General features: G+C 36.6%; 2 protein-coding genes across 5 annotated transcripts; both read left to right on the top strand.

Moving 5' to 3' along the window:
- Positions 1–1,447: 1,447 nt before the first annotated feature.
- On the top strand, positions 1,448–7,846 carry LOC122275735 (G-type lectin S-receptor-like serine/threonine-protein kinase At4g27290). 3 transcript variants are annotated; one of them, XM_043084944.1, is made up of 7 exons: positions 1,454–3,050; positions 4,029–4,154; positions 6,015–6,178; positions 6,284–6,494; positions 6,573–6,810; positions 6,904–7,054; positions 7,161–7,846. In XM_043084944.1, the coding sequence occupies exons 1-7, from the start codon at positions 1,814–1,816 to the stop codon at positions 7,467–7,469; spliced, it is 2,436 nt and encodes an 811-aa protein (XP_042940878.1). In that variant the 5' UTR covers positions 1,454–1,813; the 3' UTR covers positions 7,470–7,846. The 3 variants fall into 3 exon arrangements, with proteins under 3 accessions (XP_042940880.1, XP_042940879.1, XP_042940878.1); XM_043084946.1 differs by lacking the exon at positions 7,161–7,846 and having other exon boundaries at positions 1,448–3,050; positions 6,921–7,055; XM_043084945.1 differs by lacking the exon at positions 4,029–4,154 and having other exon boundaries at positions 1,451–3,050.
- A 520-nt stretch (positions 7,847–8,366) lies between these two features.
- On the top strand, positions 8,367–11,974 carry LOC122275737 (G-type lectin S-receptor-like serine/threonine-protein kinase At4g27290). Of its 2 annotated transcripts, none has more exons than XM_043084947.1 (7): positions 8,367–9,879; positions 10,085–10,207; positions 10,318–10,436; positions 10,593–10,803; positions 10,957–11,197; positions 11,281–11,431; positions 11,533–11,974. In XM_043084947.1, exons 1-7 carry the CDS (start codon positions 8,604–8,606, stop codon positions 11,839–11,841), a joined length of 2,430 nt encoding a protein of 809 aa, XP_042940881.1. In that variant the 5' UTR covers positions 8,367–8,603; the 3' UTR covers positions 11,842–11,974. The 2 variants fall into 2 exon arrangements, with proteins under 2 accessions (XP_042940881.1, XP_042940882.1); XM_043084948.1 differs by having other exon boundaries at positions 8,376–9,879; positions 10,960–11,197.
- The last annotated feature ends 1,400 nt before the right edge of the window (positions 11,975–13,374 follow it).

The following is a 13,374-nucleotide window of genomic DNA, read 5'->3' as shown; positions in this document are numbered from 1 at the left end:
TTAAAGAGTGATAGAAGGCAATTTTGAAATTCTCTCTCTCCCAAAAGTATCATTTCTTGAAAACAATTTATTAGGATTTTTTTTCATTTTGCGGAGAATAAATTTCTAATCTCTTGATTGAATAGTAAAATCTAAGGATATTTAATGTCTAATTTCATGTGTGCACAATGCAATTAGACAAAAAAACTTGTTCTAGGCTTCATTTTATCTTGGAGACAAATTCGCTTATAAATCGTATACATACCGTTATTGGTGGGGTGAATATTGTCTTAAGGAAAACGACATTGTAGCGCGCCTTAAAGCAATTTTTTCTCACTATTTTTTGTTTTGCAGCCCCTTTTGAACCAACAATATGGGTGGTCAACAGAAGAAATTTGTAACTCATCCTTCAGGATTACTAATGCTAATTTATGATGCTAGAGTTTCTCTCAACAATATGACACAATCTTGATAAAGTGTACATCACAAATGTCCAGCAAAAAGGAGTTCTTTCTTGCAGTGATGATGCATAAGGGTACCAGTGGCAGAGTATTGATGACTCAGAAGGGCTATATGAAATCAGATATGTTTAGTCTTTGGTTTGTTAGTATGAGATGTAATAATGTTAAGAAGAAACTGAGGATTTCGTGACCTCAGCCTATGCAACATAAGTATTAGCATGACCCTGATCGGTCATCTGTTTATGAAATAAACAGAGATACTCTGTTGCTTCAAGTGGATTCTAGTTTAAAATGTGAACCAAATGAAAGAAATATCTCTCCTCAACTTGGCTAAGACTGGAGCCGGTTGAACAGTATTGGGTTGAAAAGGTATCATTCATTTGGAACAAACGACACCAGTCACACATTACAGCAAGAAAAGATGGCTCTTCAGAAGAAACACTTGGCCTGGGAATTGATATCAAACCCTGAAATGAATTCATGAAAGTTAGAACTAACAAGAAAATATTGTCAAAGCATGGAGTTGAGGAAGTACAAGAAGTAAGGAGGTGCTGCATGCTTGCTCTCTTTTTCTCCCTATTCCATCTCTGAATCAATCAGCTGATAACTTGGCAACAACCATACAAGTTTAGCTAAAATGTTTCATGCTTCAGCAAAGGCACCCAATAAGGAGTAGCATAAGAACATGAAGTACAGGAAGTTCGATGGCAGCCCTTTTGTGCTTCCGGCGTTCAGGTTAAGTTTATATTGAACTAGGCAGTTCACATGGAGCTAGGAGACTCAAGTACAAGACTATAGAGATCCTCGAAGCATACTAATTTAATCACTCTTAATATTGTTGGGACCAGTTTCTTATCACACGGGATTGCCTCGTGCCTACAAATCAACGGCTTTGGTCTCATGGAAGTTTCGGATGATTGGAACCGATGGAGTTTCTTCCCAAGAATGCACTACAGTAGAAAAACCTCACGCGTACAGAGAATATGCAAGGGATTTATATTTTCCTCAACAAGTCATAATATTTACGAAGCAAAACTTAAATAGCGTTATCATTCCTGGAAGAAGTGAGGAACCCGTATTTCATTTTCTTTTTATGTTTCCCTGGATGTTTTTCTTGGGTAAGTACTAAGAAGAGCCCATGTTTGCTTCCTGAACCAAACCATTGACTTTTATATCCGCGTCTATATTGGAATTTACTTCATTGTCTCCTATCACACTTCTTTTCATTCTTTCTTCTTCTCTTTTTTTCCATGTTCCGTAGGAAATTGTTAGATATATCAGCTAGCAAATTTTCAATGTGCTCCCCGCTTCCTGTTCTTTAACCGATTCAGACAAACACAAATGTATTTCAGTTACTGTCAAGGAGTTAATCCATGAAGCTCCTACTTTCCATTTGCTTGTGCTTCATCTCTATTTCCTTTGCATTAGACACCTTATCTCCGAGCACAACTCTCAGAGACGACGGTCAAACTCTCGTTTCCACAGGCGAAGCATTCGAATTAGGCTTCTTCACTCCCTTCGATTCCAAAAACCGTTACATCGGAATCTGGTTCAAGAACATTCAACAACAAACGGTCGTTTGGGTTGCCAATAAAAACAGCCCACTCACAGACTCCTCAGGTGTCCTCTCGATCGATTCCACAGGAAACATATTCATACATGGAAACCAGTCCGCCATGGCCATTTGGTCTTCAAATTCTTCAGCCAGCAATCCTATCTTGCAACTCCTGAACACAGGAAACCTTGTGCTAAAAGATGGTACCGATGATGCAAGCTATGCTTGGCAGAGCTTCGATCATCCCTGCGATACGTTGTTACCGGGCATGAAGCTTGGATGGAACCTAATGACAAAGCAGAACTGGTTTCTGACTTCCTGGAAGAGTCTTCAAGACCCAGCCTCTGGAGACTTCACCTACAAAATAGAACCTTTTGGTCTTCCACAGATCTCTCTTCGCAAAGGATCCCAGATTCAATTCAGAAGCGGGACCTGGGATGGTGTTCGTTTCGGCGGGGAGCCTCGGCTCCAAGAAAACCCTGTCTTCAAACCCATCTTCGTTCTCAACACGAGTTATATCTACTATTCCTTTGAAAACATCGATAGTTCTGTAATTTCAAGGTTCGTGGTCAACCAATCGGGCTTGATCGAACACCTCACATGGAGCGACCGCGGAGAGTGGATGAATATAGCCAATATGCAGAAAGATGAGTGCGATATGTATGGACACTGTGGTTCTTATGGCATTTGCAACATTAACAAGTCTCCTGTTTGCCAATGCCCAACTGGGTTCACTCCACAAGTACCGGAAGACTGGAACGTGATGGATTGGTCGGACGGATGCATAAAAAAGACGCCGCTGAACTGTGGTGAAAACGAGGGGTTCCAGAAGTTTTCAAGGCTCAAGTTACCGGATTCTTCACAGCTTTGGAAAAACGGGACGGTTTTAAGCCTTAAGGAATGTAAAAGTGCTTGTTTGAGAGACTGCTCGTGTGTGGCTTATGCCGTAACTGATGCCAGTGGCTGCGTGGTTTGGTTCGGAGACTTGATTGATATCAGAGAGTATAATGAAGTTGGGCAAGATTTGTATATTCGGATGGCTGCTTCTGATCTGGGTAAGTCTCTTTGCGATATATGAATCTAAGTACTTCAGGCTATCAAACTCGAAATTGCACATTTTCCTACCCTTCCACATGCGTTAATGATCTTATCATTCACGTTCTAGAGTTTGTTTTGAATTGGGTGGTATTAAGGTATGAGACATATTATTACAGCTTCATTAACATAACATGCTTGGGATAATTACTTTGAAACTTCATGTGTTTAATCATACAAACCAAGTCATTCTTCTGGTTTCTGCTGAATATATGGATTGATACACAAAGCTAAAGGGTCTACCCTATAGTTTTTAACAACTAATTAAAATTTTTTGAAGTTTTCTGTTATTTTATTTTATTTATTTTTTAAGTCTTAAAAAGTAAGGATTCTCTCCATTTCACTCCTATAATAAATGGAGTTATAATACCTAGAGATGTTTTATTTTGGATGTCACGATCGAGTCATGGCTAGCGAGGGGCTATAATTATATAGCCCCTCGCTTCAACGTTGCAGACTTAAACTAATTTAGCCGTCGTTGACAAAGATTACAGGTAAGATATCAATTCAAGAACTTTCATTTTGATATATAGTTTTTATTTTTTGGATACATTTGGGGAGGGTGGTTTGAATCCAAGACCTCTATTTTGGAGGCTTGGAGTTATGTTAATCAGGTCAGATGTTTTTAGCTTGATATATAGTTTTTAACGGTAAGCACGGAGCTCCATTTTAAGCTTTTCTATTAGTAATACATATTTGACTTGGCTCTGTTGCTAGCATTTTTCCATACCATTTAATTGCAAATGTGCCTCAACCAAAGTGAAGGAGGCATTGTAAGGACAAATCATTCGATCTAGAAGGCTGTAGGCCGATTAGGTGCGAAAACGGATTGCTGCCTTCGAATCTGATGTTTTCTGGGTGTCGCCAGAAAAGTCTATAAACTGAGTCTAACATTATTCTCTCTTTTTTGAACTGATGCTGTTGATGCGCGCTTAAAGAATCCAATAACAACGACAAACGCACGGTGGTGATAGTGTCAGTATCCGTAGTAATTGGAGTACTGGTTCTGTTGGCCTCAGTCAGCTCGTTTTTCATTTGGAAGAGGACCTCCCGCAGAATCGAAGGTATATTATATGAATTTTGCTATATATAAATATAGTCGCATATTAATTTGTTTATTAATATTAATTTATTTATATTTAAAATTTAAATTAATATTATTTTTAATAAAATCTATTTTTTAACTAATTACATCACATTAATACATAAATTAATATATAATTGTGCTTACAAATATATTTTTCCATATTATATACATCCACTTTCATTATGCTGGAGTGTTCTTGGATAACTTTCCAGTTTGGAAATGCTACTGTGGCCGAAAGTTGGCCCCGACAAAATTTTTTATTTGATTTTATTTTTTAATAATTAAAGAAGTATTTTTTAAATAATATTGTTAATTTTTTTAAAAATATTTAAAAATATAAAAAAATAAATTTATTTTATTCTAATTGACCGTTGTCTCATGGATGCAGCACTGTTCTTTTCTGATTATATTTAAAAATATATAAAAAAAAATTATTCTTATATATATTACAGATTAATTATTGTTAGAAAGAAAACGTTTAGTTGACCAAAGTGATGGCAAATTGGCAATTCAAAGTCCACACACCAACTACGAGTGTTTTTATATTATCTTGCCACTTTCATTGACGTGGTTTTGTCATTGTGTCACATGTCAATGTCAAACTAACGAAAAAGTCATCCCTAGTAATAGACTTGATGGGAGACGAAAACAATATACACGCTGAAAAAATGGTGCCCAAAGACTAACGCTGGTTTGTTCACGTGAAATTAAAATATCTCATTCTATATAATTATTATAATATTTTAAAATTTTAATATAAAATATAAAAAATAATTTAATTTTTTAAAATTTTAAAATAAAAATAATATTATAATAATATTTTATTTAATTTTTAATAAAATATCTCTCATCTGAACTGCAAAACTAACAAGACCTAAATAATTTAGTTATAGGATATCGTATTTCATTTGACATTAACAATATTTCAAATAATATATGAATTGTAATCAAATAGTTTATAAATGATAGTAAAATAGTAATAAATAGTTTGTGATTAATAGTTAATAATTTATAAATAGTAATGAAAAAATAAAAATATCTAAGGATAGTTGCGTTTTCAAAGAGTTTGATTCTTTTCACTTTTCTGCTTCTACACCTGTGGATCCTTTTTCACCTCGAACATTCATTTTCAGATGAGATCAATGGATGTCACCAAATCTGTGTACATTGGTTTTTTGTTTTCCTCATGTACTCAATAATTTCTCCGTTTGGATATATATATATATATATATATATATATTTTGAACAAAAAAGATAGGAGAGGGCAAATGGAGGTGGCCTCCCCATTTAGCTGTGGTTATAGTAATACCCTATTTGTTGAGAACTGAACAGGATAGACATTGATATCATTTTCTTATATAGGATAGACATAAATTTTGTTGAACAAGCTTTAGTTCATGTGCAAGGCACATGCCACAGTTGGATACTTAGTCTATATGGAAAATGCTACACACAATTCCCTTATCCCACTCTTATCTCACCATGATGAGGTAGTATTGTCTATCAACCTTTGAATTTGTTTTCTTTTTTAAATATAATCTAAGGGTGATGAAAAGTGTGACAATTACAAAGAGGATAAGAGTGAGATAGAATGTAGCATATAACATTACTTTACAAAAGAGGAATTTGTTTGAAGCCAGTCTGGTTGCTTGAACATAGGTCAAAAACTGGTTAGAGTTTGATTATAACTATTGAATTATATGCAATCGAACGGAATTGTTACTGTAATGTGTAATCCCATATCTCAGTTGGTTTCTCAACCTTCAACTTGCATTCGCTAGCAAACCTTTGGCTTTGCATGTGTGAACTTTATCTAATAATTTTGTTAGTTTAACAGCTCAGCAACTGGGAGTAAATAATGTGAGTCTAGATTACAATACTAGTGCTGCCGAGGAGGACCAAGCGCTACCTCTATTTGATATTTATGCTATTGCAACAGCCACTAACAACTTCTCTTTCACGAATAAGATTGGTGAGGGAGGTTTTGGTCCTGTTTACAAGGTATCTTCGGGTTGTGTGTACAAACTTCTCTTGTAGTCTCATTTTAGTGATGATGAGTTTCACACCAATATCTTGTGTTGACTAAATGTGGCCTTTTCACAACAGGGTGTGCTCCCAACTGGACAACAAATAGCAGTGAAGAGGCTGTCCAAAGAATCAGGACAAGGCCTCAAAGAGTTCAAGAATGAGGTTGTCTTGATCGCGAAACTTCAGCACCGAAATCTTGTTAGGCTCTTGGGATGTAGTATTCATGGAGAAGATAAGATGTTGGTCTATGAATACATGGCAAACAGAAGTTTAGATTTATATATATTCAGTTAGTCACTCAACCCCTTCTAAATCTTCCATATCTTTTGTTTTAATTAATGTTGTTAACCTCACAAAAATGGATCAGATCAAACAAGAGGTACTGCACTTGACTGGGGGAAGCGCTTTGACATTATACTAGGGATTGCTCGAGGACTTCTTTATCTTCATCGCGATTCAAGGCTAAGAATCATTCATAGGGATCTTAAGGCTAGTAATATTCTCTTAGATAGTGAGATGAATCCAAAGATATCAGACTTTGGCTTGGCAAGAACGTTTGGAGGTGATCAAACTGAAGCAAATACAAGCAGGGTCATTGGAACATAGTATGTAAAACAGCAGCATCTCTCTCTCTCTCTCTAACACACGCACATTTTTGACCATATGCCAATGTAATTTATTCTATTGATTGCTTGTAGTGGCTATATGTCTCCAGAGTACGCCATAGACGGACTCTTTTCGATAAAGTCTGATGTGTTTAGCTTTGGGGTCTTAGTTTTAGAGATAGTCAGCGGACAGAAGAACAGAGGATTTTATCATCCTGATCATGACTTCAACCTTTTAGGACATGTGAGTTCGGAGCAGAAAAATTTCGTCGTACATATTGTTAAGCTAATTATTTTTCTTTTCCACTTATTCTCTTTCATATTAAGTTTCTAAGTTGGAATTGTTCCAGGCATGGAAATTATGGAATGAAGGCAGAATCCTGGACGTAATGGATGCTCTGATGGAGAAGCCGCTTCCGGAATCAGAAATCTTGCGAAGTATTCAAGTCGGCCTGTTGTGTGTGCAACAACAACCTGAAGACAGACCCACAATGCCCTCTGTTCTTATGATGTTGGATGGTGAGAATGATTCTCTACTCCAACCTAAACAACCTGGATTTTACACAGAAAGATATCTTACAGAGGCTGATTCATCATCGACGAGGAAAAAGCCACAAACTACAAATGAAATAACTATAACAATGTTACAGGGCAGATAGAAGAAGGATTAAAGCTTTCTACATGTGTTTTACAAAGTAATTGTGCAAAAACTTCAACGACAGACCAATAATGTCATCTATTCATCTGTTGTTTTCATGTTGGTAATGAAGGTGTGGTATTAGCAACCAGCAAAAGGAGCCTGAGTTTTTCACCAATGAATTTGCCAATTGGCGTACTGGGAACAGATTGTAATCGTACAGATGTGGCCAGTACATCAATCGAGGCTAGATATTAAAAACTCTCTTTATTAGGTAAACCGCCAATAAGATACCCAAGGAACACTAACAAAGATAATATTTATTTTCCTTACAACTTCTAGTTGCTCATTAGAATGTACTTGAACATGAGTGAGTTAAAATAATTGGCTTGTCACCAACCACAGATTTGCTCAATCATCGAAACAGCAACTGATATTCAATATTTCTTGTCAAACTTTTTATTTTTTATTTTTTTATTTTACTTTTTTTGGGTGTCCTGTGGAATGAAGTTGGCGAGGGTGTGATAGGGTCGACTTGGTCAAGGTTGTTCTTCAAGATTGTGTTAAACTTAATTATGAGGTATCTTTTTATTATCTTGTTAATAATTTTACTCGGAGAATACTTCTTGAATTTTCTAATCATCAACGCGTTGACTAGCAATTAAATATGATGCCATTGTTTATTAGAATTACGTCCTCAACAGATTTCAGGATACATGTGAAAGCAGAGGGGCGTTCTGTACTCACCCTTTTTTTAAATAGAAATTTCAAAATTCTTGCTGTGCAAGTGTTAAGACTTGATAGATGATAATGGCCTTTCGACAATGATCGACTTTTCAATAAGATGGTTTATTTTTTGTGTTGATACCATATGCTTGTTTAATTTCTTGTGCTGTTTGGTTTATGAAGAGACCCGAGAAGAAACAAAAATAGTATTCACACACAACTTGGTTTTTCTTTATGTCTTTTTGGCAATTGAATTTGTAGACTTCACTGTGCATTTTGCTTCCCAACCTGGCCCGGGATATTTAACAACTCCATACTTTGACGAGTTCTTTGGCATTATTTCACATGAAAATTACATCCCTCAAGTCTTCCACTCTGTACAAGTAATTGAGTTTTAGTTAAACAAGCAAGGTGAAAGATCGTGAAACTTATGGAGAAGCTGAAAGACAGCCTCTTCTTTCTGGCTATTGGGGGCTTTTTGATATCTTCATTTGCAGAACCTTCAATTGCAGCTGACGCCGTAACTGCAACGCAGTCCTTGAAAGATAACCAAACATTAGTTTCACCTGGTCAGAAGTTTGAACTGGGCTTCTTCAGTCCTAGAAACTCGAGTGGTCGATATCTAGGAATATGGTACAAGAATATCCCTGACCAGGCTGTAGTTTGGGTAGCAAACAGAGACTACTCTCTTCAGAATTTTACAGGTTTGTTAACATTCAGTAATGATTCAAAGCTCGTGCTTCTCAATGAATCTGGAAACATCATCTGGTTTTCAAATACGTCAAGAGTAGCAAGAAATCCTGTTGCACAGCTTTTAGACTCTGGGAATTTTGTTTTGAAAGAGAATGGAGATGACAACCCAGAGAACTACTTATGGCAGAGCTTTGACTATCCATCTAATACTTTATTGCCTGGTATGAAGCTTGGGTGGAACTTGAAATCTGGTTTGAATAGACATTTGAGATCATGGAAAAGCTCAGACGATCCTTCTCCTGGTGACTACACTTACAGTGTTGATCCCCGTGGGCTTCCTCAACTTGTTCTTCGAAAAGGATCAACAAAGGAGTTTCGAAGTGGGCCATGGTTTGGGGAACAATTTAGTGGTGATCCGGACCTGATTGCCAACACGGTTTTCAAACCCATGTTCTTCTCTAATGACGATGAAGTATATTACACATATGAAACCATCGACAACAATACTTCAAGGTTTGTGTTGGGTGAATCGGGCATGGTTCAACATTTCTCTTGGAATGATAGGCACTGGAACCTCTTGTACAACGTTCAAGGAGACCGCTGTGACAATTATGGCCTGTGTGGTAGTTACGGAAATTGCAACCATGACAAGATCATAAACTGCGAGTGCTTGAAGGGTTTCAGGCCCAGATCACCCAAAGGCTGGAATATGCTTGATTGGACAGGTGGATGTGTTCCAAATGATCCAAATATTTGCAGAACTGGAAAGGGATTTATTAAGGTAACAGGATTAAAACTACCGGATGCATCACAATTTTCTGTAAACGTCAGCATGGATATGAAAGATTGCAAGGCAGAGTGCTTGAAGAACTGCTCTTGTGTGGCTTATGCTAACCTGGACATCAGCAGCAGTGGCAATGGTTGTGTGACCTGGTTTGGAGAATTAATTGATATTAGACAGGTAGATAAATATGGGCAAGATCTCTATGTAAAGGTAGCAGCTTCGGAACTTGGTAAGATTTCTCTAGCTTCTGACTTCCCCCTACATTAGACTGTTTTGGCACAATAAAGGCTTCAGAAAGCCGTTCTGGAGCTGGGATGGAGATCTTGCCTTGTGACCAATTGTATTTTAGTACTTTATTAGTCAAATATTGCCTATTTTATGGCTACTGTGGAAAGAACTAATATTCTTTACCATCTTCCGTTTGTGGTGGTAAGAGTCAATTGCTGATAGAAGCAGGCAGAAGAAACGAATTGTAGTGGCTGTATCAGTAGCTTTAGCAGTGATACTCTTGGCTTCAACTAGCTTCTTGTTTATTTGGAAGACGAGAACAAAGGGAGGTATATCTACCAAAAATAAAAAAAAAATAAATAAATAAAATAGTAATAATTTAAGGTCATTTTCGCTTTCTTATCGTCGTCATTAAGCTGGTGCAGCTTTCTTTATACAGCCACCAAGGAGGATGAACTTCAGCTACCATTATTTGAACTAGCTACTATTGAAGCTGCCACTAGCAACTTCTCTGCTGTCAATAAGATTGGAGAAGGTGGATTTGGCCCTGTATACAAGGTAAAATATCATTTTGCAGGGTAACTTATGAAGCAAATAGTAACATTTCAAACAGTTTCATCCATTGCTTATCTTACAAACATCTTACTTCCCTAGCTTCTCCGTGAAGATGTAATGTAGGTAATAACATATGGTATATCATTCTTGTAATTGTAGGGTGAGCTGCCATCGGGGCAAGAAATAGCAGTAAAGCGACATGCAGAGAATTCTGGACAAGGCCTGCAGGAGTTTAAGAATGAGGTCATCTTGGTCTCCCAACTTCAACATCGGAATCTTGTAAAGCTTCTAGGTTGTTGCATTCAAGGAGAAGAAAGAATGTTAATCTATGAGTACATGCCTAACAGAAGTTTGGACTCCATAATCTTTGGTCGGTATCTCAAACATAGAAACAAGACACGCAGACACACACACATGCCTGGCATTAATTTATATATCAATGTAGCATAGCATAGTGATGAGTTGGTCTATTTTTACATTTAAACCACGGGAAGTCAAAATGTGACTAAGGTAATAATTGAAGCAGATGAAGTGAGCCGTCGTTCCCTCAAATGGCAAAAGAGATTAGATATTGTTATTGGGATAGCTCGAGGACTTCTTTATCTCCATAGAGATTCAAGACTCAGAGTAATTCACAGAGATCTAAAAGCTGGCAATATTCTGTTAGATGGTGAAATGAATCCCAAAATCTCAGACTTCGGAATGGCAAGAATCATTGCCGGGGATCAAACTGAAGCGAAGACGAAGAGAGTAGTTGGAACCTAGTAAGTAAATAGATGCTTACCTTAGATATATCTTTTTGGGTGTGCTGCTACCAATATCATTGTCTCTTTTCTGATTGATGCAGCGGCTATATGTCTCCAGAATACGCCATAGATGGACATTTTTCTTTGAAATCTGATGTCTTTAGCTTCGGTGTAATTCTGCTGGAGATAGTCAGTGGGAAGAGGAACCGGGGCTTTTCCCATCCAAACCACAAACTAAATCTCATTGCGCATGTGAGTACAAGATAAACACGATTCCTAGCTTTTAAAACATAGTAATGTAGACTTTACTGCTTGTACTTTTGACATAACTCCAGAGTTTGAAACTGCTTTAGGCATGGAAACTTTGGAATGAAGGGAAGGCCTTGGAAGTGATGGATGCCTTGCTAGATAACAAGTTCGTCATCTCTGAAGCGCTGAGATGCATTCAAGTGGGTCTTTTATGTGTTCAACTACGCCCTGACGAGAGGCCTACAATTTCATCGGTGCTCTTGATGCTGGATAGCCAACATGCGTTGCTTCCTCATCCTGGACGCCCTGGATTTTATTCAGAAAGGAGCCTTCCAGAGACGGAATCATCATCAGCTGGAATAAAGAATACCATTTCAAATGAGATAACAGATACATTGTTAGAGGGTCGTTAGAATGTACTTCTTGCGATCATTCTGTCCTAGAAGTTGGAAGTACTTATTTCTCTTTGAATTAACAATGTAGCAGGTATACCAATCTACCAAATGAACTTTATTTTGTCTTCGCCAATTCCACCAGGCGATTCCCTGCTTTTGTTCTCATACTGAATTCGGATCACCTCAGCATTTGACATTTGTTGCCTTCGAAATCCCCCCTGCTAACGAGTTTTACAGGAACCAGTTCACTAGATCCTTGGATACCATAATCACAAACAATATTTCTAGAGAATTCCCTCGTTTAAGGAAATGAAATTTGGTGCAGCTTTTACCCCTCAAAGGTTTTGGTAGAAATGTTAGCATAAACGTTATGTAGCAAAGCTCAGGTTTATTTTAAGCTTAGGTGGAAGAAAACCATAGACATGCAAAGAGAGTTGAACAATGGAACCGGTAGGACCAAGACAGTTTAAATAATTAAACTTATTTCTTTGGATCGGCATTAATTTTTATAGGAAATGGTTATCATAATATCAATTTATAGGTTTTAAGATCAAATCTTGACTCTATATTCCTCCAATTTAATTAGACATTCCACATGATTGACCTAGAAATCATGAGAGAATCTTAGGACTAGTAATTTATGCAACATCTAAAGATCACATCCTATGTTTTAAAATCATGTTTTTGACAATAAATACACTTCAAGAAAGTCACAAACTCCTCGTGACAAGAAAAGTGCCAAAACACTAGTTTCAAAAAACTCTTGATCTATTCGGAACTATTCCCTAACTCCAAGGACTCTTAAAGTCCACAAACATATTCTTAACATGTTTACAAGTCAATCCCAAGAAACAGCATGCTTGAACAAACAAGTCAAAGATCACAAAAATCACAAAATATCAACTAACATAATTGGTTTGCATACTAACTTCAAAACCGAGTACCACGTGCTTTGGTTTTAATCAAACAACTAGATCCGAATTTCTTATGAAATAAATCCTCCAAAAATATAATCATATGCCTCATACATCATATTCAAGTTATAAACATGATCTACTTATTAAACCTAAGATCATATGGCAAAATTTGTATTAAAACATAAAGCAAACTGTGAGCCTAATCGAACCTTAGCATGCATAAAAACTCTTTCCATCAATATCAAAACCATTAATCTCCAAAAATAACTTCCAAACATATAAATCAAAGTCCTAAGATCAACATATGTGAATATCAATACCGGAGAATTGTGCTTCCATAACAAAAGATCAACACTTACTCAAAATAGAAATTGTTTTCACATCTCCAGTTTCCAACTTTCAAAACTCATTTAAAACTCTTAGTAAAAACTCTTAATATGAAATAAATCTAAATCAAACTTACATGTTAATATGTTAAATATAAACCATAAAAATATTGGACCAAGATCTTGCCAAAAAGTCATAAAAAAAATCAAAGATCTAGAAAATATCCAGACTGTCACCCAGTATGACCTTTGCATGATTAAATAGACTTTTTACTAATCAAACCTCCATTAAAACTTACAAAACATAT

Source organism: Carya illinoinensis, chromosome 9 (genome assembly GCF_018687715.1).
Source record: "Carya illinoinensis cultivar Pawnee chromosome 9, C.illinoinensisPawnee_v1, whole genome shotgun sequence".
NCBI lineage: Eukaryota > Viridiplantae > Streptophyta > Magnoliopsida > Fagales > Juglandaceae > Carya > Carya illinoinensis.
The sequence above is the reverse complement of the archived record's forward strand: the minus strand, read 5'-3'. Positions and strand labels throughout refer to the sequence as shown.